The following is a 27,528-nucleotide window of genomic DNA, read 5'->3' as shown; positions in this document are numbered from 1 at the left end:
ATTCAGGGTTCCCGGTCTCCTACCTACTGAATCTGAATTTTATTTTGGAATATGGAGAAGACATTTGCCTCTTGGGTGCTTATCCGGTCTTCTTGGTGTAGGGGGCCAGGTATTTCGTTAGGTTTCCTCTCCTTCTCCAGTATCTGGGGGCCATTACATCCCCTCCTCCCCCCCTTCAGTGCTTACAACCATTTCACTGACTGCTCTTCTCATCAGACTTTGCAGGTGTTTAAAGTTGTTCCGCATCCATCTACAGTCTTCGAGAACGGCTGCCATTAAGGTGGACTTATCAATTCCTCTCTCCTTGCCAGATCACAATGGCGATTTTCCCAATTTAGTGATGTTTCTGCTTGCTTCCTTATCAAGCCGTTCATGCACCTTTACTACAAAGCCCTCCAAATAGCTCATCTTGGAGTGTGTCATTGCTATGAGGATAGCTTGATCTTTCAGAGAAATCCTTGATAGCTTTGTATAATTTACGAAGCGGACCAGCAACATTGTTAGTGTATGTATTTTGCAGGTGGCTCAGATCTGTTGCGATACAGGCTCCTCCATTTCTCACCTCAACATAGGAGTCCCTTTGCCTCTCTTTTCGTCCGTCCAAGCCGAAGATAGACTGCTATCTAAATTTCTATGTCCCTCTTCCCATTGTCACAGGGGGGCCCTTGCTCTATGGCAGCCTCTGTTCTTCCTGTCACCTTGCCGCTATGTCCTTTTTCCTCTTCATTGAGGGCGTTTACTGCCTGATTTGGACTGAACCAAGCGTCATTTCCGAACCATTCCGATAGACTTTCCAAGCTCAAGCGTTTTTGCTTTTCGATTCTTGACGTTAGGTTTAGAATATCCTTTTACAGGAGGGTCACCAACATCAATGGTGTCAATTATTATCTCTATCTTTGTTCTCCAAGTCTCTTTTGGCCACGTCTTGATGTGTAATCAGATTTCCCACGGCCGCCCCCCCCCCCGCTCCAATAATTCTACTGAGGGTGCCCTGGGAGTCATGTCTAGTTGCGTCTCGTTGGGATTTTCTCTTAAGGCCTCCTGTGGTAGTTCCTCGCTTACCCCTGTTGGGGGGAGACTGTTAAGCAGGATGGCCTATTATTGTCATGTAGCTGATCATTTTTGGATGGCAGCTCTACTTCTGCAAAACCGCTAAGCACTTTACTAACAGCAGGCAACACGTGTATTCGCTTTTCAAGACCCTACCTATCCTTTGGCAATTCAGTATCCCTCTTCATCATTTCCTCGTTCTTCTCTGGGATAATTCAGTATCTCTCCTCATCACTTCCTCGTTCTTCTCTGGGATAATTCAGTATCCCTCCTCATCACTTCCTCATTCTTCTCTGGGATCAAGTCAACAGGAGCGTTGAAAGGACTATCCCCAGTCATGGTTTCTGCAAGTGTGGACTCTGTGTTAGAAAATTCTCTTCGCGGTAGTTCCTATCAGGGGTCAGCCTCCACAGAGCCTAGGCATATAATCGTATCCTGGAGGAGCCGAGACTTCGTCTTCTCCATAAGATCTTGGCATTTTGCCTGTAAACGGGTTCGGGAGGCCAGACCCGGCATGGCAGCCCCACACTCTCCCACCCAATGAGCTACCTCACCTTTGGCTAATGTTACATCCGGGGCTGGCAGAGGACTTCTTCGACAGGTTCACCGGTTCTCGCAGCGGTCTTCACTTTGGCAGCCCCACACTCTCCCACCCACTGAGCTACCTCACCTTTGGCTAATGTTACATCCGGGGCTGGCAGAGGACTTCTTTGACAGGTTCACCGGTTCTCGCAGCGGTCTTCACTTTGGCACACTACCACACCGAAACACTGCAACACTCTACTCACTCCGCGTTCGATCCGCGAAGCGGGAATGTTTTTAAAGTAAGCCGCAGCAGTCAGTTAATGGAGGTAGCAGAAAGACTCCAGGCTCCACCGCAGTTCCTCACAACACTCTACTCACTCCCCCAAAGTGCCTCTGCAGTGCTCAAAGTTCACACTCCCTAGTTTATCAAACGATTTTCCAAATTACGTTGGCAAGTATGATCAGACTTTGGGCATATAAACAGAACATGTTGCAAAGTTTCAATTGCAGGATGGACAACAAATTGAGTTTTACAATTTGAGCAAGTGGCAATATACCCAATCTCATCTTGAGATAAAATATATTAAGTGGTCATAGGCACATTCATTATAAGTATTCGTCAACTGTGAATTCATTTTTCAAGACCAGATATGCAAGTCCCGTACTCAAGGTCAAACATTTGTTTTACCCTGCATCCATTCTTGGTAAGCACCTATAATTACTAGCTTACTACTGATGGACATAGTAGCCGAGTTAAGCTAAAAATTCTCTGAATTTAGAAGTGTAAATAAATATCTAATATAACTAATCCACGGTCACTCATTGCACGCTCACAATTTATCATGTCGCTTAATTCTTTTCTATATTTGTACAGATAGTCCCTTAACCGCAGTCTAGCCCAATATAGTAATGGCTTTGGAGCAATGTTTCCTTCAATGGTAACACGTCCTCCCCCTAACTGTATCAGCACATTAGGTGCAAGAAGTAGTATTCTTGTTAAAAGTAGATATTCTCTGTATTTCATTTTATAATATACCCAGAGTTCTGCACCATATGAGTCTGCAGCAACAACTTGTGATCTATAAACTTCCAGAGCAGCAGTGATTATATCTGGCAAAACCTAGAAGCACGCTACTTTTCCAATTGGGTCACCTTCCATTTGTATTGTCAGATGTGGGCGTCATTTATTTTTTCCGCAATGCATGAATTTGGTTTTCGTGGAATTAATAGTTAGGACATTATTACTACAAAACTGTGTACATTGATCTTTTAGTTTTAATAGGCTACTTGGGGTATGAGAGACTAAAACAACATTGTAACAAACATTAGTATGCTGATCTTTTCTCCTTCCAACCTGTGCATGTCTGTGTCATCCACTGCTAATTCAACTACAAGCCCATCAAAGAAAAGTTGCGCTGGTCATATTCCTGCTTCATACCCTGTTTAAGCAGGAATGGCCCTGTGCATTCACCACCTCCCCAATCTCCATCTTAATGAGGAAGTGTTTTATCTGTATCAAATTGCAGTATGGCTTTCATCGTCGGCGGAAGGGCCCAACATAATTTGACCCTCAGTATTTCATCAAATGCCACCTCGCGGTTAATAGGCAACATACAATCTTCTTGCAGTACATTACATTTATTTGTCAATAAGGTTGGTCTAATCACCTGGTAAATTGTGCTGATCTGCTTTGTGAAGTATGACTAATGGGTTTTAATAATCAATTTCTCTAGTCTGTTTAAAAGTATTTTACCAAATAATTTTCCCCATTGAATCTAGGAAATAGATCGAACAATAATTTCCGGGGGCTTCACGCACACCGTTTTTATAAATAGGAACGATCTCTGCTTTGTTCCAAGACTTGGAGACATTGTCTATTTTGGCTACATCATTAATTAATAAAGCTATGGGACCCTCAAAATGGGTTCCAATTTAAACAGGTCCACAGGCATTTTATCTGGGCCTAATGTGTATGATGTTCTCCCAAATTGTTTCTCTCCCATTGAGTGTGGGTTTGGGCCTTCAGTCACCTACAATGTCATAGTCCATACAATTTATCAAAAGTATCTTCACTTCCCCACAGGCTTAAGAAGATCCAAACCCTCCGCTATCATCCTAGTCGAGTTGCAGGCTTTCCTTGGTCCTGTACCTCATGACTGGTTCGAGCGCAAAGCCTTGTAAGTAGACAGGTCAGTGGTTATAGCCAGCAGGGAGAGGTAGTAAAGAGTCCCTACCCAGGGGTGAGCATACCATGTATTTCTTTTCCTTTAATTCTCTAAGCAGACTCTAACCTCCTGGTCCCAGTCTCATTGCTCATCCCACACTTCACCTATGATGGTGCTGTGACAAGGAAGAGGCATGCAAAGTATTGTAGAGATCAGGCATGTCTCCTTAACTATGGTCAGGCACTTCGACCAAATGACCCACACCTGAGGGCATTTAGTAATTGTCTTTGTCAGGAGTATAAGAAGGCGAGCAGCTTGGAGAAGGGGGAGTCGGAAAAACCTGCTGGTGGGAGAGACCGGAGAAACCTGCTGGCGGGAAGCAGGAGACGTGGCGTGCTGCGGGAAGCAGATCAACCTGCCACATGGAGCGCTTGGCACTACAGAGCGGAGAGGGGGAGCAGGCGGCAAGACAGCAGGCAAGAGCAGACCGGGCCGTGAGAGGACCAGAACTGAAGCAACTGCTTTGGTGGCTTGGCCCGCTCACCTGCGCAGAGATCGCTGCAACGCCCACAGAGAGGAAGCAGTCAAGTGCACGCAGAGCCGTGTAACAGGTGGGAGAGGCAGCTGGATATCCCCAGCGAATGCACAGCCGACGCAGCATTTAGCAGAGGTCGTGGAAAATTGCAAAGACAGGTGAGCCTTCCACACACTGGTGGGAAAAGGGTGGTCTAGAAGGGGCAGAGCGCAATCTTAAGGGTTTGATACATGCAACATTGTGAATACTGAAAAAACTGAATAATATTACTGAATCTCGAACTGAATGAAAACTTCGAAGCAAAGTTTAATTAAGCATATTGAACTCTGAACTAAATACAACTTTATGGGAAAAGCTAATAGCTGATGAAAGCAAAAAGGGAAAACGCCCATTTAAAAGTAGCCTACAGAAAGGGTTTCATGTGATTAGGCCACATTTTAAAGACTGCACAACAAAAAGACTGACTATTTTTGGCTGATTTTGTGTGGCCTTTAAAACACATTGGGCCTCATTACGACCCAGGCGGTAATTTGCCGTCATTACCGCCATGGCGTAATGAGCGTTTACGCCGTGGGCCGATGGCGTAAAGAGCGCCACATTACGACCCATCGCGCACGAGCATCACGCCATGCCCATAATGCAATTAACGCCATGGCGGAAAAGGCTCCTACCGGCATCGTAAGTCGAGCAAGGTGCATTTGCGCCACCGTAAGTAGCGGCCACCGTAATTAGCGGCCACCGTAATTAGCGGGGCCGCAATTAGTGGTCACCGTAAAAAGCAGAACCGGGAAACAGCACGTCGGCCATCTTTAAAAACACAATCCATTGCCATCCTACCGAACAACACCAGATCCAACCCAGACACCTGTCCCAACCAATCACCCACCCATCCAACTACCCAAAAATGCCTAAAGTTGTTAAGAAGGCATGTGACCGCCAGCGCCAGGAAAGATTTAGCCGGGAGGAACTCTGCATGCTTGCGGAGACCCTGCAAGACAACGCAGCTGTCGTTTTCTCCCCGGAAATGACCAGGACAGCGGTAGCGAAAAAGAAGGCCATCTGGGCCCTGGTGGCAGAGCGCGTCAGCGCGGTGGGGACCGTACCCCGCACACCACAGCAGTGCAGGAAGCGCTGGGATGAACTTCGCATACGGGTCAGAGCCGTCATCTCTGCGAACCGCAACCTTGCCCTGGGTACCGGTGGAGGTTCGGAATCCCCACTAAAACTCCAACCGTGGGAGGAGATTTGTGCAACCACGATTGGCATGGAAGGCATTGAAGGCGTCGGAGGGATGGAAAGGGGAGCTCCGACATCAGGCGATGAAGGTAGGTGCCTCAAACAATACATGCCATAGTCACTGCAGTCCATTCATGTGTAGCACAATGTTGCCCTAGAGTGTAAATGCAACACATTAGCTCCACACTGCCCATAGCCACATGCGAGCACCACCCTGTATACACTGCTGGCACCCACATACCTGCATCCACATTCCACACAAAAAGGAGACAACCTGCATGGCCCTGCCTGAAATCTGCCTCATCTACTGACCAGAATCATGTCAATCATTGTCATTCCAAAGTCCACAGACCCATCAATAACGCCCTCCCTCCTTTGCTCCACCACAGGCACAGATTCACACCCCGAGGACCAGGACACCCCTGCGACGAAGAGAGCCAAGAAGGCCAATAATACCATCCCCGCACCCTCAACCTGAGCTGCAGTGAGGCAGACCCCACAACAAGCAGAATCCACTGCAAGCAAACCGGACGGGCCACCGGCAAGCACCCTTGTAGGCAGCAGGCCAGCAGCAGCAGCTCCACCTGTACCAACATTGCCTGCCACAGAAGGCACCGGGTCTGCGGCCAGCAGCAACATGGGAGAAACAGCTGTAATTGCTGCATGTTCAGACTCTGACATTGAGGAGCACGAAGTCAGAAGCCCCACTGACCTACTACATACCCCCTGTTTGTCAGACGCCAGCCCCCATGAGGATCACACACAGGGGCACACAGAGGTAGAGGAGTGGCCCTCTACCCCATGCCCAGTCCTCAGTCCACAGGAGGGGAGCAGCCCCTCCATCACACCACCAGCACTGGGCATGGCCCAGCAGGGGCAGCAGTCCCTCGAGGACATCATAGAATGGCAGCAACAACTGTCCACGATGCTGACTGAGCATGCCGCGGAATGTGTGGGGGCTAGGGCAACCATTGAACAGGCCACGGAGACCCTAAGGGCCGAAGTAGCGCAGAGCACTGCCACCCTGAGGGATGCCATGCAGGCCATGTCCAGGGACATCTGTGGTGAACTTGCTGGCTTGCGTCGTGCGCTCACTGAGCTCACCCACACCCTACAGGACGTGCATGCACGGGGGCAGGCAGGGACATCCTCCGCTGCCAGTTCTGCACAGAGCAGCCCCGTCCGACGTTCCGGACGTAACCTGCGCTCCACAGACAGGGGTGCCCCGGGGGCCGGGAGAGGGGGCTTGTAACAGCCTGTGGCCACTGTCACAGGCATCTGTTGACACCTACATGGGGTGTGTTGGGGTGTGCAGGGGGGAGGTGGGAGGGGGTGTGTTGGGGTGTGCAGGGGGGAGGTGGGAGTGGGTGTGTTGGGGTGTGCAGGGGGGAGGGGGTGTGTTGGGGTGTGCAGGGGGGAGGGGAGAGGGGGGAGTGGTTGTGTCACGACGTTTTATGATTGAAATACACTTTTTGCTTTCCCGAAATGAAATGTGTGGACATTTTCATTGCATATGTGTGCTTTATTGGTGTACAGTCCACAGTGTGCATGTCCCAGTGTGAGACACACAGTGCCCCAAGTGCAGTCTCCATGTGATACACACCAGCCGTGTGTGCTAGAAGCAGTGGTCGATGATACTTTGGCGCATTGCACGCCCCTCCTGTGCATCGCCTCCTCCATAGGGTGCCGCCCCATCTGCACCCTCCTCATCCTCATCGTCAGGTGGTTGCAGTTCTGCGTCAGGGGGCAGGGGCACATTCCGTCTGACGCACATATTGTGTAGCATGACAGATGCCATGACGATCTTTGCCACCTTCTCATGGCGGTACAGGAGTGCCCCACCAGACCTGCTGAGGCTTCGGAACCGTGCCTTCAATAGGCCGAATGTCTGCTCTATGACCACACGAGTACGTGTATGTGCACCTCGTGCTGGTTCTGCGGGTTCCGGACTGGTGTAAGGAGCCACCTCTTCAGGGGATAGCCTGGATCACCTGTATGTAGGCGAGAATGTATGTGTCAGTCATGTCGTCTGATCAAGAGCATGATGTGCCACCATGGCTTGCATCCAACTGTTACTTTGGCTCACTTCTACATGCACTAAATGATTCACGCAATGCAACCAGTATATGCTCATGGCTCCCATGGCCTGTTTTGCATGCCATCACCCAATGTATACAGAGGGGTTGGTGCATTCTGAGTGCCCATCCACTGTGTCCGTTCATGCCGTTTGGTTAGTTGGCCTGGCACATGTCCTGTGATGGCAATGCACACATCATTGCAACATTGCTGTGGGCCTCATCATGACCCCAGTGAGCAATGCTGATGTAGACAGGGACATTGTGGGGGCCCTGCTGTCTGTGTAATGGTGTGTTGATGTTTCTGTCCGTCATGTGCCTCCTTCGTGGGCAGTTATGGGGGACAGGCCTATCGGTTGATGGTGTTTGGTGACGTGCATGTAGGGGCTTTTCATTGTTGACAATGTGGTCTGATTTGGTAGAATGCACTTGCAGATGGTTGTGTCATGGTTGGGACACAACCTCATTCACATGGTAGGGCTGCATGCATTGGCTATTGGCTTTACTGGTGTTGGTGGGGATGAGTATGGGTTGCTTCAGGGTATCCTGTCTCCGTTCTCTCTGCTACTCACAGCCAGGCGGAGTATGCATCATTCCCCCCCCCTTTCAGCCAGGTGGAGTATGCATCATTCCCCCCCCTTTCAGCCAGGTGGAGTATGCATCATCTCCCCCCCCCTTTCAGCCAGGTGGAGTATGCATCATTCCCCCCCCCCCTTTCAGCCAGGTGGAGTATGCATCATTCCCCCCCTTTCAGCCAGGTGGAGTATGCATCATTTCCCCCCCCCCTTTCAGCCAGGTGGAGTATGCATCATTCCCCCCCCTTTCAGCCAGGTGGAGTATGCATCATTCCCCCCTCCACCCCTTTCAGCCAGGTGGATTATGCATCATCCTCCCCCCCCCTTTCAGCCAGGTGGAGTATGCATCATTCCCCCCCCTTTCAGCCAGGTGGAGTATGCATCATCCGCCCCCCCTCAGCCAGGTGGAGTATGCATCGGTACGTCATTCACCTGCCCACTTCCATGACACTGGACTCACCGAGTAGCCAGGATCTTGGGCCTGCATGTCGCTCCATGTAGCGTGGTATTGTGGAGTTCCTTAGGACCATGGAATCATGGGTTGATCCGGGGAATCGGGCACAACAATGTGTGATGATCTTGTTGGAGTCACAGACCATTTGCACGTTGATTGAGTGGAACTGTTTCCGGTTGCGGTACGGTACCTCCATGGCACGTGGAACCACCAATTCCACATGGGTGCAGTCGATGGCACTGATGCAACCGGGTATGCCGGCTAGTGCATGGAAACCCACTTTGGTGTTTGCAATCTCCTGGGCAGTCCGTGGTAATGAGATGTGGTCGTCTGTGTGCTTGAGGAGGGCATCGAGCACTTGGATGAGTGTTCGTGAGAATAATGGTTGTGAAATGCCATGCAAGTGCCCCACTGTGTGCTGGTAGGTGCCTGTGGCCAGGAAGTGTAGTACAGACACTACCTTCAGTAGGGGTGGGATGGCGGTTGGAGTTTCTATCATGCTGACAATGTCGTTGTGTGTCATGTCTACGATGGCGGTGATGGTGTCCCGGTCCAAACGGTACAGGGTGTGGATCTGAGGTTGAATGGATTGGCTCTGATGCGTGGGATTGGGGGCTGCCTGCGTGGTGGCACTGGCTGTGCTGGTGGGGCTTGCTGGGCCTGCCTTGCCCTCCTTCTCCTCCTGCGTCTCCTCTGTGCTGCCTGTTGTTGTTGTTGTTGCTGTTGTAGCACTTGCATTGCTATCAGGTCCTCCAGCACCAACATTGCTAGTCGTATTGGTATCATTGTGGAGTGTGACTGGGTGTGGGAAGGGGTGGGGTGTGCTCTTTTTGTACTTCCTGAGTCTGTATTGCCTTCACCTGTGCTGTTTCTGTGCACCTGTGGCAGCTGCATTCACTTTACATGGCCCTTTACGGTTGGTTCGCGATGGCGTAATTAGCACCATGGCGGTAAGGTACTTAACGGGCTGGGTGATGGCGTTAGGTGCATGTCCCCTTGGGTCGGCATTCGCGTACCTTTCCCCCATGGCGCTAAGTACGGTGTGGGAGGTCACGTGCGCGCCCCATTGGCGCAGTTAGCGGCAGCGTTAACTACGATGCCGCTAATGGCATCGTAGTTAACGGTCAAGGGTCATGATCGGACCTGGCGGAAAACGATGGCGGTAACCATTTACCGCCATCGTTTTTTACTTAGCACCAGGGTCGTAATGAGGCCCATAGTAATCACTATTTTGGAGGGTTTCACCACCAAACCCACCTTTCCCCAGCACAACACATACACACACATTCACCCAATCGCTCACCCACCCCCTCACTCCCACCCGTTAAACACTCTTCCCCGACCCCCCAGAAAACAAACTCACAAATAAATACACCAAAACACACGCAAACACACACTTTCTCCCCAACCCTCTCCCCACTAAAAACACACAGCATACACGCAGGCACAGAAACACCTCATAACCGTCTTCCCCTGCCCTTCCCCCGTGTGCGGCAGGGGTGTGACAATTACGATTTAGAAAGACAGCTCTGAGTGTTCTCAGAGCGATCTTTCTAAAACAGTCTTTTTTATTTTCATGCAAACAAAAGAGTTCTTTTCATTCCATACGTCAGAAAGAGGGTGCAAGTGTGTAACAGTGCAATAGAAAGGTGGGGAAGGAACAAGACCACGACAAAGTGAATTTTATGCATGGATACAGTGCGTCAAGGCCAAAGACTGGCAAGAGGTGTGTGACACGTTGTGGCAAAGCCAAGAGGCTTACCAGGAGAAGCCAGGAGAGTGTAAAGCTACACACAAAGCTAAGAGGCCAACAAGGAGAAAATAAATATGAATCTGTACACAGGGATAGGTACAGAAGAACCAGTGTGGGCTGAAGAGCCGAGGGTTCCTGGTTGTGTGACCTGTGATGGGTGGACGGTGTGGTCTGAAAACTGCACCTAGACCAGTGAGCCCTAAACGGTGAAAGTTGAAAGAAATTGTGAAATAAAATCAAGAAGGAGCACTGTGTGTGAAATGGTGAGGCGAGCCAGAAGGAGGGTCAAATGGACCTAGATTTATGTTGAACTTTGAAAGGTTGAAACCTATACAAGTTGCTATGTTGAAGTCTTGGGGACGGGAACCATGAGACTTGATGAACAGTAAATATTGTCTTGAGGACAGAGCCTCAAGACCCTTTTCTTTTGGAACTGTGTTGCCCTGAACATGGGGAAGGGAGCCCCGAGGATTGTGTGGAACTCTACTGCCTTGAATTTGGGAAAGGTAATTTGAGACATTTTGTGGAGCTTTTTTGAACTCGGGGAAGGGGAGTTGAAAAGGAAGCAAAGAGCTGGAAAAAGCTCAGAACTTTCCATGAATCACCATTTCTTGTTATTGACAACCCTACACCTTGTTTAGCTTTAGTTGTGAGGGCAAAGATAGGTGTTAGACACAGACAGACTTTGAACATTAATTTTGTGAGAAACCTGAAGGTGTCTTACCCGCTAGTACCCGGGGATCTGTCATGCAGGTGGCCAGGATACGGCCATAGCTTTTGGATCCAGTTACTGGGGGTGGACCAGTGCGGAAGGATCACCTGGATGAGAGGTCTTCGGGGAGTGCAAGTGGGGCACCGGATGGTGAGACACGGTATCCCCTTCCCTATAATACCTTTTCCCCATCCTACAAAAAAGGATACCTAGGAACTCAACCCCCCACCCCCTTTCCCGACACAAACCCTTTCACTGTGAGTGACAACAGACTAATACCAGAGTAGAGTTGTAAACCTGACATGTGCCAATACCATGGTCAGGAAATTACTGATTATTACACACACCTGACTTCCACCACCCTTCCTCACACAGATAAAAGGCGCAGCACGAAAGCACACTCTGAGTGAGGAAAAGCACATGAGGAAACAGCAGATCCAAGATGGCAGTTTAATATAATGAGAAAGATGGCGAGACCTGAGAGGGTTGCAAGGAGGGAAGTACCCTTGACCTCTAAAGACTGTTACATACAGGAACCATGAAAAAAGAGAAGCCTAAGACCGGGAACTAAAGCGGATTAAACCGACACTGTGCATCTAAGGTACCCGGGTCTCTCCTGCATCGATAACCAAGGCAAGGAGGAGCAATTGCCACTGTAGTACTGTCCTTGGCTCCTACAACAAAGCAGCGTCAGTAAAGATAGTACGGCCAGTAAGTGGGAGAGACTGATACCAAACCAGATTTTGTTTGAACCAAGGTTACAAGCGGCAACATTGTATGAAGAAATCCAAAGACGAGTGTGTGAAACGCATGTGATGTGCGACGCGAATATAATTGGAAACCAAAGGAGTGAATAAACTTTGGGAGCCAAGTGAGATACCATATACAGAGTGGTCCGGCGCCACATGGGTGCTCATTCGAAGGTCTCTGTTAGGTATCCAACTGAATGGCGACTTTATTGTGAAACAGAAGTTTGTATTGAAGTGGTCCTGCAACGGGTCAAGCTAAATCCTGTGCACATTCGAAAGTCTTCGATAAACCAAGGAGAAGTACAATTGGTCCGAGCCCGGCTGAGGAAGACTAATTGAAAAAGGGAAGGATCTGAGCCTGGCTCGCGGGGCTCTGGGGTGAAAATGAGTATTCTCTGAACTTTGTAATAATAGGGATCTGAGCCTGGAAAAAGGGGATCCGCAGTAACGATCGCAAAATAACAGGGATCTGAGCCGGCTGAGGGAGATCCTGGGTGAAGCACCCGAGTTGAATACTTGAACTGTGAAAAGAACTGTGTAACATAATCTTGTGTATATCGGGCCCTCTGAATCAAGTGATTTTGATGAGAAAAGAGACTTGAGCATAGAAAGCCGTGTTGCTGGAAATCAAACTGTATCCTCTTGTCGAAGAAGCCAGAGTGTGTGCTTTGCTCTAGTGAACCGGCCTGCTCTGGCTGAAAACGTGGGGATAGGAGGCCAACGGCCTGAACATTCTGACATATCATTTTGTGAACACTTCTTTTTCATGAACACTACCCAACCTCATTTGTAAATTAGTGGTAAGGATTGGGAATATTTTTTTTTCTTTTTTAATATAGGCCCTTTTACTTCCGCTAGGACTGCATTATTATTATTTGATGGTCGTATCTTGCTCCCTTCTGAAGATTTAGGTTTAGATAGGCGTGTATCTCACCCTTGTGAATAAACACCCTTGAACTGTGGTCACTTGCGTCTGTGTTACTGTTGATACCATGCCTTCCTTACTACTTTCTGACTCAGACTTTCCTTAGTTTTGTTTAGGTAGGGAAATCCGGCCTTAGCATAGGGCAAGTTAGACCTTCAAACATCCGTACATTTGATTTAATAAACCATTTAATTTTGAACTTTGAATCTGTTGACTATGTCTTGTTTCATGATGCCTTCACACCTCCCCTTTCTGTACACGCTTACCCAATATTACCACTGCCTACTTAACCACCTTTGTTCGCACCACCAACTGTATATGCTTGACTCGCACGTTATCACGCAGAATACAAACTTTGGAACAGACTGATTCAGGCACCTGCGCTGCTTACGGGGGGCTATGTCTCCTGCAGCCCCCCTGTAAGTCTTTCAAAAATGGCAATCTGCTCCACGTTGCCACGCTTAACTCTCACTCTTCAGCAAGCACTCCACTGACATCTACCACCTCCTTGAACACCTGGACCTTGATGTTCCCGCTCTCAGTGAGACCTGGTTTAAAGACAGCTCTGTCACAAACAGCTTTGACACACTTCTCCCTGAAGGCTACAAGATCCTCTCTGAGCCCAGGCTCAACAGGCCAGGAGGGGGAGTTGCCCTGTGGATCCCCGTTTCCACCATTCCCAATCAGGACTATTTCTCTTTCGAATGCCTGGTCTTCAGGCTCTCTCTCTCATGTCTCCTCTCTTACTAGGGCCACCTTCTATCGGCCGCCGGCCAGTCCACCCTCTTCCTCTCGGAATGGGCTGACCAGATATCTTCTCTCCTTTTCTCCTCCTCCCAACTCCTCCTGCAGGGGAAGAGGGGGGTCTGAACATCCATCTCGACTCCCCTGACTCTTCAGGAGCTTTCCGCAACCTATGCGACTCTCTCTCCATTCTACCCTCTGGTCCGACACACCACGGATGCTATCATCTCCACAGATATCCCTCTCTCTATCCCTGTCACTACCTCACTCTCCTCTCACTTGAAGCTCTCGTCTCCTCCAGCACTGGCACGCCCTGCACTGCCTCCCACCTTCAAGGTCACCCCGACCCATGAAAAAAGTGTCAGTGTCAGTGGCTGCCTTTGCCTCCATCTGCTCTTCTCCTACTACTCTTGCGGCAGACTCCCACCCTGATACAGCCCTCTCCAAGTTTCACCTTTCCATCTCCAATATTCTCGACAGCCTTGCACCTGTCATGAGGGTCTGACTGAAGCCTGCCAAAAAGTGCAACTCCTGGTACAACTCTGACTCTGCTGACCCTCACTGGGGAGGAGCGGGAACAGCTTGAGGCGGACATATCGGCCGACGAAGTCAGAAGGGCGATCCTTGCTCTCTCCCCGAATAAGGCCCCGGGCCCTGATGGGTTTGCGGCCGAGTTATATAAGTTACACAAAGTCTCTTTGGTTCCCCTGCTCACCAGACGTTTCAACAATATAGGTTTTCCCGGAGCCCTTCCCAGGTCCATGGATGAGGCCAAGGTAGTTCTTATACATAAAAGGGGTAAAGATCCGGAGGTATGTGGATCCTATCGCCCGATAGCACTCATCAATTTCGATGCGAAGATTCGCACCAAGATATTGGCAGCCAGGCTGGACCACCTTATGCCTAAGTTGGTTCGCTCTGACCAGGCAGGTTTTATCAGGGGGCGCCAAGCGGCTGACAATGTACGCAGGGTAGTTCATCTGATTGAGAAAACGCAGGTAAAGGGGCTCCCCGCCCTCCTCTTGGCGATCGATGCCGAATAAAACTTTTGATCGCGTTGAGTGGGGGTTCCTCTTTGCTGCACTGAATAAAATGGGCTTTGGACCCAGATATATAGATCAAGTGCACGCTAGCTACCAAAACCCATCCCTTCCTCTAGCTATCAATGGCCAGATTTCAGAAGTAGTCGAAGTCGAGAGGGGCGCCCTCTCTCTCTGCTGCTCTACGCTCTCCACCTAGAGCCTTTTTTGGAGGCGGTGAGAATGGCCGAGGACATAAGGGGCATCAGGTTTGGGGGTCAAGTACACAAGGTTATGGCCTTTGCAGATGACATGCTTCTTGCGTTGACTGACCCTGAGACTTCATTGGCTACGCTGGGTGAGGAGTTGGGCAGGTTTGGGGGTGTGGCGGGTTGTCAATCAATGCAAATAAGTCTGAGATACTCAATCTTAACCTACAGGAGGACTCAGTACGATTAGTCCAGCGGGAATTTGCATCCAAATGGGCAAGTAAAGGAATTAAATATTTGGGGGTCTACCTCACTAGCACAATGGAAGACCTATATAGGGCAAACTAGATCCCCCTCCTGGAGAGAATCAGGCCTAAGCTCGTAGACTGGGGTCCCTTGTATATCTCTTGGATGGGCCGCATCAATGTCCTTAAGATGGTGGTTCTTCCGCAACATTTGTACTACTTTGTGGCTCTCCCGGTAGCAGTCCCGAGCTCCTTTTTTAGGGCCCTGCTTAAAGTGACTACTCCCTTTGTCTGGAATCGCAAGAGACCTAGGATAGCTTCGATCCTTATGAAGACCCCTACCTCGCGAGGAGGAATGGGGGAGCCAGACTTTAAAGCTTACTATATTGCTGCCCAGATAAGAGTGCTCAAGGATTGGCTGAAAAATGACCGACATAAACCTTGGAGAGCCATGGACAGGGCTGTGATAGTGGGGCCGCTGGAGACAGCGCTCTGGCTCCCGAAGGCGGATAGACCACCTCAGATGTATTTGAGCCGTATCACCACAGACACTGATGAGGCCTGGGCCGCGGCAATTAGGCGAGCCCACATCACCACCTTCCCATCCCCCTACATACCTCTGTTTGGGAACCCGCAATTTTCCCCTGGATATAAAAACCCAGCATTTAATGATTGGTGGGAGGGAGGTTGCAGAATGTTGCGAAACATGTATGTGGATGGCAGGGTAAAGGATTTTGAACAGTGTAAAGTAGAATTTGTGCTGGGCGAGACTCATAGATATGGTTATGTGCAACTGAGGCACTGGTTATCCCATCCAGTTCAATGGATGGCGGGTACACGCCCTTTAACCCCATTTGAAAAATACCTAGATTCACATGATGGTGACAAGGGTCTCATCGCCTCCATATATAAGCTTATCAAGGAAGGGGAGACTCCTCAGACTAGAGGGTTTATGCAGAAATGGGAGAAAGACACCGGCACCGAAATAGAGGAGAGGGAGTGGCAAGACCTATGGGCTCGGATCCCGAAACTTACTAGATCCATCCAGACCCGAGAGATGTGGCTTAAGTTAATGTATCAAAGGCACCTAACACTGGTCAAGCTGAACAAGTTGCTTGAGCGCTCCTCACAACTATGCTGGAGGGGGTGTGGGGGAAGGGGATTGTGGGCGCATGTATGGTGGGAATGCCCGAAACTGGTCACCTTCTGGGACTATATTCAGCAGGCCATAGTTCAAGTCCTGGGTCTCAAGGGGAGGGAGAACAGGGGCCTCGATATGTTGGGCTTAAACCGCGATCTGGCGGACCTCCCATCGAAATCATCTTGCAAGATCTTCATCACTATGATGCTGTCAGCAACGATGGTTCTGGCGCGGATGTGGAAGTCGAAGGAACCCCCCCTTTGACTGGGAGTGGGTAGAGAAAATCTGGTCAGTTATTGCTGTGGAATGGCTCACACACTCCATCCAGGGCCAAGTATGTAGTTTGACACAGATTGGGCAGCTCTCCTAACGTTCTTGAAGGGAGGGTCCCGTAGAGCTTGGTGCCCCAAGAGCATGTCACTATTCGGTATCATACCTCGCCAGGAGGACTCTGAACCTGGGGTCAGAGAATATTTGAATTGACTATGGGCTCCTCTGATCAGCTTACTTAAAGATCAAAACTTTGCGGTGGAGCCAGGAGGGGGACAATTATGCTTTTACTGCACCTGGTGGGTGGGGGGGCTTAAGGGGTAGGGGGGGCGTTGGGCTGGGTGTATTGTTTGATCTTGATTTTCATAATTGAATGGTTTCTGTTTATGCGAAATGTTAATAAAAATTAAGTTGAAAAAAAAAACAAAAAAAAAAAAGAAAGTTAGTGACTGAGGAAGATGCATGTGAGGGTGACCATGTGAGAAGGAGTGGTGGATTGTAGTGTAGAATGGGAGGAGAGTGTATTAGAGTGTAATAGTAAGTAGGGAGAGTAGGGTGGAGGAGACAAAGAAAATTGGACCGACAGGAAGACTAAACCAGAGAAAGAGAAGAGCCAGAGAAAGAGAAGGGAGGAGACTAGGAGGGGAAAGGAAGGAATGAAAAGTAGAGTGAGGAATACAAAATCATGAGAGATAAAGCTTGAGAGAGACCTGGGTGGGTGGAAGGCACCACTTCCTAATAGCATTCTTCTCGTCTGACACCAAGTTAGGATCAACCCAGAAAATCTCAGGGGGTGTGACCGATAATATGGTTGCCTTTAGGCCCTTGCCACTAGTGGGCCGATTTCATATAGTAGGGATTACCAATCTCCAGTGACCACCTTGGGGTTAGGAAAGACTGGGCTAGGATGGAGTGAAACCTGGGAAAGACTAGAGAGTGAAGTGTAGCCTATATTTGGACCCTATTCAAATTTTAAAAAACCATAACCTTCTGTTAGGAAAGATTCCCATTTATGTGTAATTTTCCCTCCAATTGTGTTCCCCCAACTTTTTGCTGCTGTTTTAACACCATAGTCACTTTTCCAGTGAAGCACAGCCTTCAGTTGCACCTGACTGGGCTTTCGCTCACTTTGTTATGGGGAAACCGACATGCCCTTAACGAAAGTCAGTGATGGGAGACTTTGCTTCCCTTAGTCCTTTCCAGTGTTGCACCTTTTCTGCAACATACCTTACAGTACAGTGTGCTTGGGTATTCCTTTCATTTCCAAAGGCCCTAGACTCCCTCAAAGGATTTTTTTAGAAGTGCAGATGTGTCTTGGACAGGGTTGGTGGCAGCTTATCTTTTTGCATATTTTTAACCGTTCCGATAGCCGGTCCGATAGCACAGCGGGTAGAGTGCTCACTTTGACATCTTTGCAGAGCCTGCTGATGCAGGTTTGAATCCTGGCAAGGCCAAACTCAGCCTTTCATCCTTCCGAGGTCGATAAATGAGCACAACACACCGTGGGTAATAATAAGCAGCGCTCAGATACCTGAGGGTTTGTGGCGCTATATAAATGCTAAATTATTATTTAACCTTTTTTCTTGCCATTCAAACCGTATTTACTGCGGTTGGCACAGGAAGGTGGCTTGGCTCCAAAATGGCCATGCCACGAGGTTCTTTCTCCGGTCCTTTGGCCATCTTACTCCTTTACCTTCCCCCAGGTCGAATCGACCCGGGTCAGTCCTTATTTGGGCATGCATTCTCACACAAAACACCAAGTTTTCGTGGGCTTCTGCATGCCTGGTGTGTGTGCTTACAGGATGTGGGCTGGACTGTCTAGTTCCAATACACATCCTGGATGCCAGAGAGTCTGGCGTGCTGTGAATGCCTGGGACCACTGCGGCCCATGATTGGTCTATGTCTGGTGTCCCTGTATGTGAGCAGATCTCCCATTGGGTCCGCTTCGTTTTGGCGGGAAGGAAGAAGCTGAGTCAAGGAACCGCTTGTGATCCGCTGGGAGGTTTGGCACCCTGAGCTTGCTGTTGTCCCGACGGACGCCTCTGCATCTGATCGAACTAGAAGGTCTGCGAAGACTATTCAACCAATTGGAATAGTGGGACCAACTATTCTCAGTACCTTCATCAAATCCTGCAAGTAAGCCTTCTTGGAAGTGTCCCTCGGCCAACCAATGGGCTGACCAGCTTGCGCAGTACCTTTGCTCTGACACTGCTGCCATTTCGAGGAGACCCTTGAAATTTGGTATATCGCAAGTTCTGCGTTCTCAGCGTTACACCGAATTTCGTACACTTGGCATTCCCAGGTCTGTAGTAAAGAGAGAGCACCCAAACCGGTGTACACGCGGTTACCGTGTCGCCCATCCGGGGTGACGAATTTCACAGGTGCCTTGCTGCTGTGCCCCTCTGCGCCCTGAAGCCTGCTGCAGTGAAACTGGCCTGATCCATTCACCAGGAGCGGAGAAATCGCCACTGTCCCGTCAGGGAATCATCACTGTAACTTCGCCACTGAAAGCGACAGCGCCGCACAACTGCCGCATTTGAACTGGCAACCGAAGTGGACTCGACTGCCGGAGTTTGGTCCGGAATGCGCTGGGGGTCGGTGAGTACCTGAAACCCTTACCGGTGGCCTCTAATGCATCCATCCACTTTTACACACAAGTGTCCCCTGAGGGCCACTCACCTTTCTACAGGCAGCCTGTGTTACCGCCCCATTCCAAACTCCATTAAACTGTTCTGCCCTCTTGGGGAGACGCTCTACTAATAGTGGGAACTTATTCTTCTTTGTGTCACCTACCTTCCTGAGCTACTACAGCCCCTGCAAGAGACCCTGTTTTTGCCCTTCTGCACTATCGCGTGCACCAGCATTTGAAAGTACATTGAGCGCTCGGCTACTCTCTTCGTAGGGACTGGACTGCCTCTCAGTTAGGGTTAATTTAATGAAGAATTGCCTAAAAACTATTTGCACTGCTTGCTTCCTTCCATTTTAGGTTGTGTACCCATTCTGTGCTTTTAACCCTTTAGGCAACTTGGTATTGTATATATGTGTTATAGTAGTGTTATATTGGTTTCATGTATTACTATTGAATAATTGATTTGTGTTGAAGTTCAAAGGCCTTGCATAAATGTACACGTATTTTTAATATATATACACCCGACTAGGAGTGATTTGTAGTGTCCTTAACTCTGTGTGCTCATTGAGGTCTTTCAGTCCCCTTCACCCCTCCTGAGACCTAATCTTGACCACCGCCAATGCTACCTTGATTGGTATGGCTTATCCAGAAGGTTACCCTGTTCCAAGAAACTAGGATGGTCTTCGGAACCTCTGCCCACGAGGTCAGAGTTCAGAAATCCATCTTAACACTTTAGAGAGTTGGTGTGATTTTGAGGCCATCTGTGACAGTCTCTAGGGCTTGTCTGCCCTGATCGGCAAGTGGGGAGGGAAGGCAAAGAATCCCTAGGACTGACCTGTGATGTGGCAATTTGCCAGTCCCCCACCCTGTGCTGGAGATTAGGGTAAAGTGACTAAAGGATCTGCTATATTTTGTCCGTAGGCCGAGTCACTGCTCTGGTCGATCCCAGAGCCAAGTAAGATCCTTAACCAGAAGCATTCAGTGAAAAAAGTACAAGTTGCAAACACGGCTCTTTCATTCCTACTCCAACATCCTTCTTCTTGTAGAAGGATGGGTGATTATTCTCATGTGGATGGAACTCTCCCCTGCCTGTGTTAGGGAGAATTCTCTGTTTAGGCTGAATTTCCTAACCTAGTGAGTCCCCCAGGAGCTTTGCTGGATTTCTGGAGTTTTGTTTTTTCTCCTGCCAAGAGTGAGACTCTTTTTCTCCCACTCTTGGACATGATTTATGGTGTTCCTTTGAATGTTAATGTGTTTCATGGGCTATGGGGTCTTTTACTCCATAGGGTCTCATATGTTTTTCTATGTGTGTTACACCTCACCCTCCGTGCAGTAACACCGGGGTGTCATAGTGACCCCCCACCATAGACTCCATACCCTGGGACTGACTACTGTCTCCCAGGGCATGTAAAGTCACCATTGGCTTTACTAGTCCCAAATTACTAACAGAGCCAGTACAAACCATCATATTGTGGACGTACTGGTAGGGGCAATTCTATTACCCCTGGGTTGGTTATTTCAGGGGGCACTGTCCCGTCCCCCCTCGTCGAGTTTTGGCTGGTGGCAGTGGATACTACTTTTTATATTCAACCGTGAATATATCTCTATGGGATTTTCCCATTGTTCGAGGCTAATACTTTTTAACATAGCCTCTAACATACCGCTGGTTTATTTATTTAATATTAATTCACCGGTTGGTATTTTCTGCCAGAATTCGGTTTTAAAATGGCGTTTGTGTTCGCCTCTAACTCCAAACCAAAGGTCGAGCCCTTTGTTCCACTTTTTGGCAGGCTTCTCCACAGAAGCCTCCAAAAGTGGTGCCACTCTGTCTGGGTACCACAGGGGGTGTGGAAGGGGGTTTAGGCCCCTTGGACTGAGTTACCTTGGTAACTCAAGTCGCACTCTTGTGTGATTGGCCCAAGTGGTGAGCTGGCCGGCTCACCACTTAGCATGTTTGATTGACAGCTAGGCTGAGTGAATGGGGGTGTGCTGCATAAAAGCAGGGCTTTTGGGACTGGAACTTCAGAAGTCGCCACAGGACCTGAAAATCCGACGAGGGAGAAGCTGAGCCGGCCTGCTATGACGACACCACCGGTGGAGCCCTGCTGAACCAACTCACCACTTCCCAACGACAGAGGAGATCTCCCGGCTGGAGAGTCATCTTCCCCTGACTGGTGGGCACAACCAGTTTACCTTCCTTTCTCGCATCCCAGGACGTCTTGTGGTTGAATTGCCCGTGCCAAGCACCCCGGCAACCAGATAGCCACTTACCACTGGACCGCGAATAAAAGGACCGCTACCTTTTAATTGAGAACTCCACGGCTGGTTTGTTCCCTGGCAGTGCAACGGACTCCTGCTTTCCGCCCCGACGAGATCCTCTCTTCCTCCGGACGAAGCACCGAGTTGCACCCACTGCTAGGAACAACTGCCCCCCACTGGAGCGTTCTCACCATTTTAAGGTACCGTGTCCGCCAGGCCTCCCTTTCTAAAGATTTCTACAAGGTAACAATAATCCCTTAACCTTCTGGACTGGGCTGGCCGCCTTGACCATCTAACTGGTCCCTTTCTTTTTGGTCCAACTCTTTCTGAACTTATTGCGAGACTTTTGGGCACTTTGATTCGTGTGACCTTGGACACATTTCGACCGGAGCCTCTTAAAGTGGGTCCGGCCTGGTTAACTTTGACTTTACGGTTTTAACCTGCCTTCTTCTCATACTGTGTTCTTACGAAAGTGTTGGGATCTGTTTCTATTTTTACTCTGCCTTTCTCTCCCTTTTAAACCGATTGATTAGAGTGCCATCTTCGTTAAGCGCTCACCGCTGTCTGAAAATAAGTGTTGCTTTACTTAAGACTTGTCTAACTAATCGTTGAAGGGAGTGTATATCTTTTAGTGACCGTCTTTTTGAACTGCTTGATATTGGTGCCAGTGTGTTTTACTAGATGTGTTTTTAAATAAATAATGATATCTCTTTTACACCAAGCTCTAGTCACTGGTTGCTTGTTCTACTGTGTTCTTTTGACCTATTGTGAATACTCTGTATACTGCCTAACTCTTGAGAGAAGTCTCACTGCTCAGCCACAGCTACCAGGTAAATCTGGGTGGTACAGACTGCTACCAATTGGGTTTACTGCCAACCACCTGTAGTCTTAAATCTTTTGCAGTGGTCCCAGAGGGAACTGCACAGGTTTCTGCCTAACAGCCTGCCTCTGGGGGTATTGGATGGGGTGCTCACAGCGTCTGGGTGCAAATACCTGAGGCATGAAGCTGGGCCTGGGCGGTATATGGGGGTATGCCCTGAACCACTCCACCATGCACCAGTTCTGTGGCAGAAGACTGTCACATGAAGCATGCCCATGCTGAGCCTGTCCCTTGTCCCGAGTGACAAGGAATCCATCCCTCCAAAGACCCACTTGGAGTCAGACTTGGCGCTTGTGGCACCAGACTTACTCACTCCCAAATGATAACATTGGGGATTGGACTTGTAGTGCATTGATGGGGACAAGATGGATGCCCCCACATATTTCGGTTCCCAGAACTGCATGTGCGGTCTAGTCTTTTGGGTGTGGTTCAGCCCAGAGACACCTGGGATACCCAGAAACTATTTAAGCCACAGCCAGGCTGAGAAACATGCTTTGCGTTTTCTGCACCTGCAGCGTGACACTCACCGTGTTCAGATCGGTCTCCAGTAGGTCTGCATCTTCTTCTGCGCTCAGCTCCTGCAAGAAAAAGAACACCGTTAGGAACAGCCTTACCTTGCGGCGCTTCTGCCCATCATTCATCGCTCCTTCTGTTCTGCGGACATCTTCGGCGGTGCCATTCCCATCCCGGCACGCCGCTTCCTAAGGAAAAGGGAAAAGAACAGAAAAAAGGCATTAGTAAGCATTCTGCAAATTTTCGCTTATTTTTAAATACTGTACAAGCTTCAAACGCTTACCTGAATCCCAGCCGCTATGGGGGAACTCTGTCTTCGGAACTTCTCATCCATCTGCAAGAGGGAAAAGAGACTCCAGGTTAGCGTGGAAACATCTAGAGGCGCAGCATACTGCGCTTACCCACCGCATTTGTTCTTCATAACCGGCATCTACGCTGAAAACGTTGCGGCACCTAAAAGACACAGAAAAAGAACTCAGTTCAATGCAAATACGAAAGGGGTGCATCGCGCTCTCACTCACCTTCACCGCTACTCATCTCAGCAGCGCGCCGCCATCCCCGGACACCGGCCATCATCTAAGGAAGGAAAGGAACGAAGTTAGAGAACTGTTCAAAAGACTCATTATACTTACCTGTCAGACTCTTGCCAGTGAAGTAACTAGGCAGCAACGAGCCTGCATCAATCAACGCGCCCTGCGCTGAAAGCAGGATGGAGAGCACACTATCCAAGAAAACCAGGTGAGCTGTTGGTCAAAGGGAAGGGTTGGACCCCGGGGAAGAAGGGGTTCAGGCACACAGAGACAAGAGGGAGTTAAAATCTACCAATCCTGTGTTTCAGGCCCAGTCTCCAGTCGAATAGCCTCCAGGGAAGGGTTCAAGGTCTTAAGAGGTCAGAACAGGCTGAGTGACGTCCCCGTGGATACTAGGTGAGCGTTACACCCGCTGTGGATAACGCAGTGTATTCTGATGTTGAATACGTCACTACTAGGTGCACGGTTCAGCAGTGTGAAAAAGAGGAGTGCAAGAAGTAATGTAGCTGCAGGATTACTTGGGTACGGTTCAGGAATTTGCAGGACAGCATTGGTGCAGCAGCGGTTTGGTAAGTCAGTGCTGGCTGGTTGCTCAGCAGCACTCAAAACACACAAGCTAGTTCTAAAATTGTGGATGAGAATTTTGAATGCTCAGTCTATGCTAACCTGGGAGCCTGTAGTTTTCTCAGGTATGCACAATTGAACCAGCCTAGTAAACCAATCACGATCAAAGACTGTGGTTCTCAAGTGCATCAATTTTAGGGGGAGCATGCCATAGATGCTGTGGACCACTTAGTTGGGGAGTGGGTGTTAGGAGCTTGCTAGAGAAACACTGAAGTAGGAGGCAGGAGACAGTATACCAGCCTACCACTCAATCAGCAATCGTCCAAAAACTGCAATGAGACTTGAATCCAGAAGGGTTTCTTCCAAGAAGACAAGGACAGCGCCACAACATGAAGGTTCCATTGGAAAGGAATGCTTTTACTGCATCAAATGTGCCATCGGGCAGACTCTCCAGTCGAGGCTGGATATTAGAGAGCCACCATATCAATATGTACAGAGTATTTGCCTACAAAGCATTGGGACATCTCAGGGGGACACCATGGCTTGACGCTTGATGTGCCTGGAGGCCTGTCATAGATCCCCTATTGAGAACACAATTTCAGGGGCCGGGAGCTAGGAATGAGGCACAGTCAAATGGAGCCTCAATGAAGGAGATGGGGGGAGAACTACCCCGAGATAAGGGGAATATACTATATAAATTAGTTTCTCTATAATGTGTGATGAACTCATGGTACCAAAATGAGAGTCACAAACAAGAGATGCAAGTTCAAAAGCTTTATTTATAACTTTGCAACGGGTTGGAGACTTCCTAACTGGCCCTAGCTCTAAAGTTGGAATAAACTCGACCATAAAGTAAAAGTAAAACAGCCCTAGTCCGCACAGTCAAAACAAAAGGTTCTAAACCTAATGCCTGCCCTAATTCTAATACAAAAAGGTGCAAGGGGAATGTACACACAATGAAAAGGATGGTGTTCTAAACAAAAGGATCAGGTTGGCAAGGGGGTTGGGGCAATGATGAATCCCTTCCCCACGATTTCACCCTGGGACACTGGGATCCGAGGGCATAGGGACTCAGGCAGCACAGTTATTCCAAGTGAGGCACACTCTGTCTTACTGGAGCGAGTCAACAGAATGTTCAGGCCTCTTTCATAATCAAATGTTAGTTTGGACTTTCCAAAAACTAAAGTTTGAAATGTTTTCCACAAATAGACTTCGTCTTGAAACAAAAACCTTAATAGTCACAATCTTTCATAAAGGTCACAGGGATATCCTTCCCCAAGCTTTCTTGATCGAAGACTTTCGAGACGGCATAGGTTTGTCAACTGTCTATGCCTGATCACTTCGGCAACCGTTACCTTCACTTCCCCCCAATGCTTTCTGGTACTTGTAGTTGCAAGATTATGCGCTTCTCTCCATCGGGCTCGAGCCACTCATATTATTACTGGTTTCCCTGAGTCAGGCTCAGACCTCTTGTCTTTCACATCAGCCTGCCTCAGTTGGGGTCAGGCCTTCAATATCTTTTTCAAAATTCATATAAGTCTCCCTCAGTCGTGCTCAGGCTTGAAATATGTTTCTCCAGCTCACAAAAGCTCCCCTTGATCAGGCGCAAGCTTCAATCCACGTTATTTTCCATTTCCAACAATCCCTTTTGCCTCTGGACTTTGAATAGTCAGGTATGTTAGTACAGAGACTTTCAACCTTGCTTATCCAACAGCAGGACCACTCTGTGTACATTGTATCACACTGTCTCTTACTTAAGCTTTGATCTTTCTTTACTTGCAGTTGCCGTATTATGCGCAACCTTGTCTTGCTACAGTTACTTTCAAGCAGAAACAATCAGGTCTTTGTTCTTCTCTATTGTTAACTCACCGGCTGTGTTTTCATATTGTTCACGTGTCCGAGTTCAAGGTTCCTTTGCTTGTAGCTTTATCAAACCTCCCCAATTCAATCATTCACCGGGAGGGAAGCAGGCTTCTCATCAGGGTTCCCCAGAAGGACGACTTCCAGCTCGGGTTATCAGCTGCTTGTTGCAAGTGTGGTTCTTTTGCCTGGCTTTCTTGAGTCTTCTCCAAAGCTTGTAAAGTCCTCTGGCTTTCTGCCCTCAATATTCGCAGCAGTTCCTGAAGTCCGGTCCCTTCTCGCTCCCGGCCTTGCTCAGAGTGTACATGTGTGTTCTGCCTTTATCCCAGGTGGGGAAGTTAACAGGTTTCAGGTGGGGATAATTGGAAAGAGAGGCCTAACCTTGCCTGGCATAATTCCCGGGACAGAGGCATTAAAAAGAGTCAGAGGTAATCTTCCTGACTCTGTTCCTGATCTTCCTCGGCCCAGTACTACTGATAGAGTAGGAGGGGTGAGGATCATGGGAGTTGCAGGGTCTTACAAAGTAGGTTGGCATAAGAGTAGGGAAGGTGTCGGGAAAAGGGGGATACCATGTCTTGCTAGAGGGTGTTTCACCCCCACTGCCCCAGGACCCCTTACCCAGGTGATCCTCCCTTGCTTGTCCCCCCCCCCACCACCAGGTTCAGGATCCAAAAGCGATGGCCCTCCCCAGGCTACCTGAGCAACAGATCCCCAGTGTTTAGGTAGTGAAGTTTTTCACAAATACAATAATTGAAAGACATACCTGCACTTAATACAAAGAAGTAAAGAGAAAGAGATAAAAAGACCAAATTAATGTGTGCTGATAAATTGTTATTTTCTAGTTTTAATTGAAAATGACTGAATAAAAAGAGAGCATAAAGACAATCAAGAAGAGGGGTTCCCGGGGGACCCGCATGCTGGCGTGCGTACCTTCATATCTACGCCATTCTCCAGGCGGCTCTCTGGCTCAGACTTCATGAGCCAGTTGCTGTACTCGACCTTCTTGGCACCCTCATAGTCATCCTCATTTGCACTGCCCTTGGTGGAGCTCTTCCTTCGGGCAGCAGGGCCCTTCACCTTGCTTTTGGCGGGCTTCTTGGACACTGGTACTTTTACATGCTGGGAGGTTTCGGCAGAATCTTTCTTGGCATCTGAACATAAAAAGAATGTCCATTGTAAGTGCTCTGTTAATAGAACAAAAAGATGATACACAGACAGAAAATGAACATCTCAACGCAGCTTATTATAAAAGGTTTTCAGGTTTCAAATTGCACTCAACATGTACACTTTCTTTGCCACTTTCGCCACAGGAACAAAAGAAAATGTAGAGACAAGCAGATCATCCCAACCCAGCATTCTGAGCTCCTCGCCTTGTTATGAACCCCCAACAGAAGTCACTTTTGCTGTGCATGCCGCACCAGCGGCAGCATGAATGCCATGTAAGAAGAGAAAGTGTCTCAGCTTGTCGATATGTCTGTCCCAAAGGCCTGGGACAAAGTAAATGGCAGCTCCTTTGTTCAGGCCTAAGATTCCTGCGAAAACGGATATGACACAAGAGGTGGATACACATTTCCCTTACTATATAGGACACACTGAAAATGATTCCAACAAGGGTATAGTCCAGGTCATAACAGTGGCTTAAGATAAATGGTTCAACAAAGCTCCTATACAATCAGTTGAAAAGGCCACTGAATTTTTTTTAAATATTATAGGTGTAAGAGAATCGGCGAATGTTCCCTGGCAGCAGAAACATTACACTTTCCGCATGACAAAGTTGGCTTACCAAGGTTAGGAATCACGTGGTGAGGAAGCAACTCCCGCACCGAGCTGGTGCTTAACACACAGGCCAGGTTACTGCTGAAAGTCATCTTTCAGCAGCAAACTGGCCTATAAGCAAGACATTGGAGTTAA

At 48.8% G+C, this 27,528-nt stretch overlaps 1 protein-coding gene across 1 annotated transcript in view; it reads right to left on the bottom strand.

The window, feature by feature from the left end:
* The window catches only part of THYN1 (thymocyte nuclear protein 1), a 278,091-nt gene that overhangs the window by 75,360 nt on the left and 175,203 nt on the right, over positions 1-27,528 (bottom strand). Inside the window, exon 3 of the mRNA XM_069614112.1 lies at positions 26,548-26,768. Within this exon, the coding sequence (XP_069470213.1) occupies positions 26,548-26,768 (221 nt within the window). The remainder of the gene's footprint in view (positions 1-26,547; positions 26,769-27,528) is intronic.

Source organism: Ambystoma mexicanum, chromosome 9, assembly GCF_040938575.1.
Source record: "Ambystoma mexicanum isolate Mex_15411 chromosome 9, UKY_AmexF1_1, whole genome shotgun sequence".
Lineage (NCBI taxonomy): Eukaryota > Metazoa > Chordata > Amphibia > Caudata > Ambystomatidae > Ambystoma > Ambystoma mexicanum.
The sequence above is the reverse complement of the archived record's forward strand: the minus strand, read 5'-3'. Positions and strand labels throughout refer to the sequence as shown.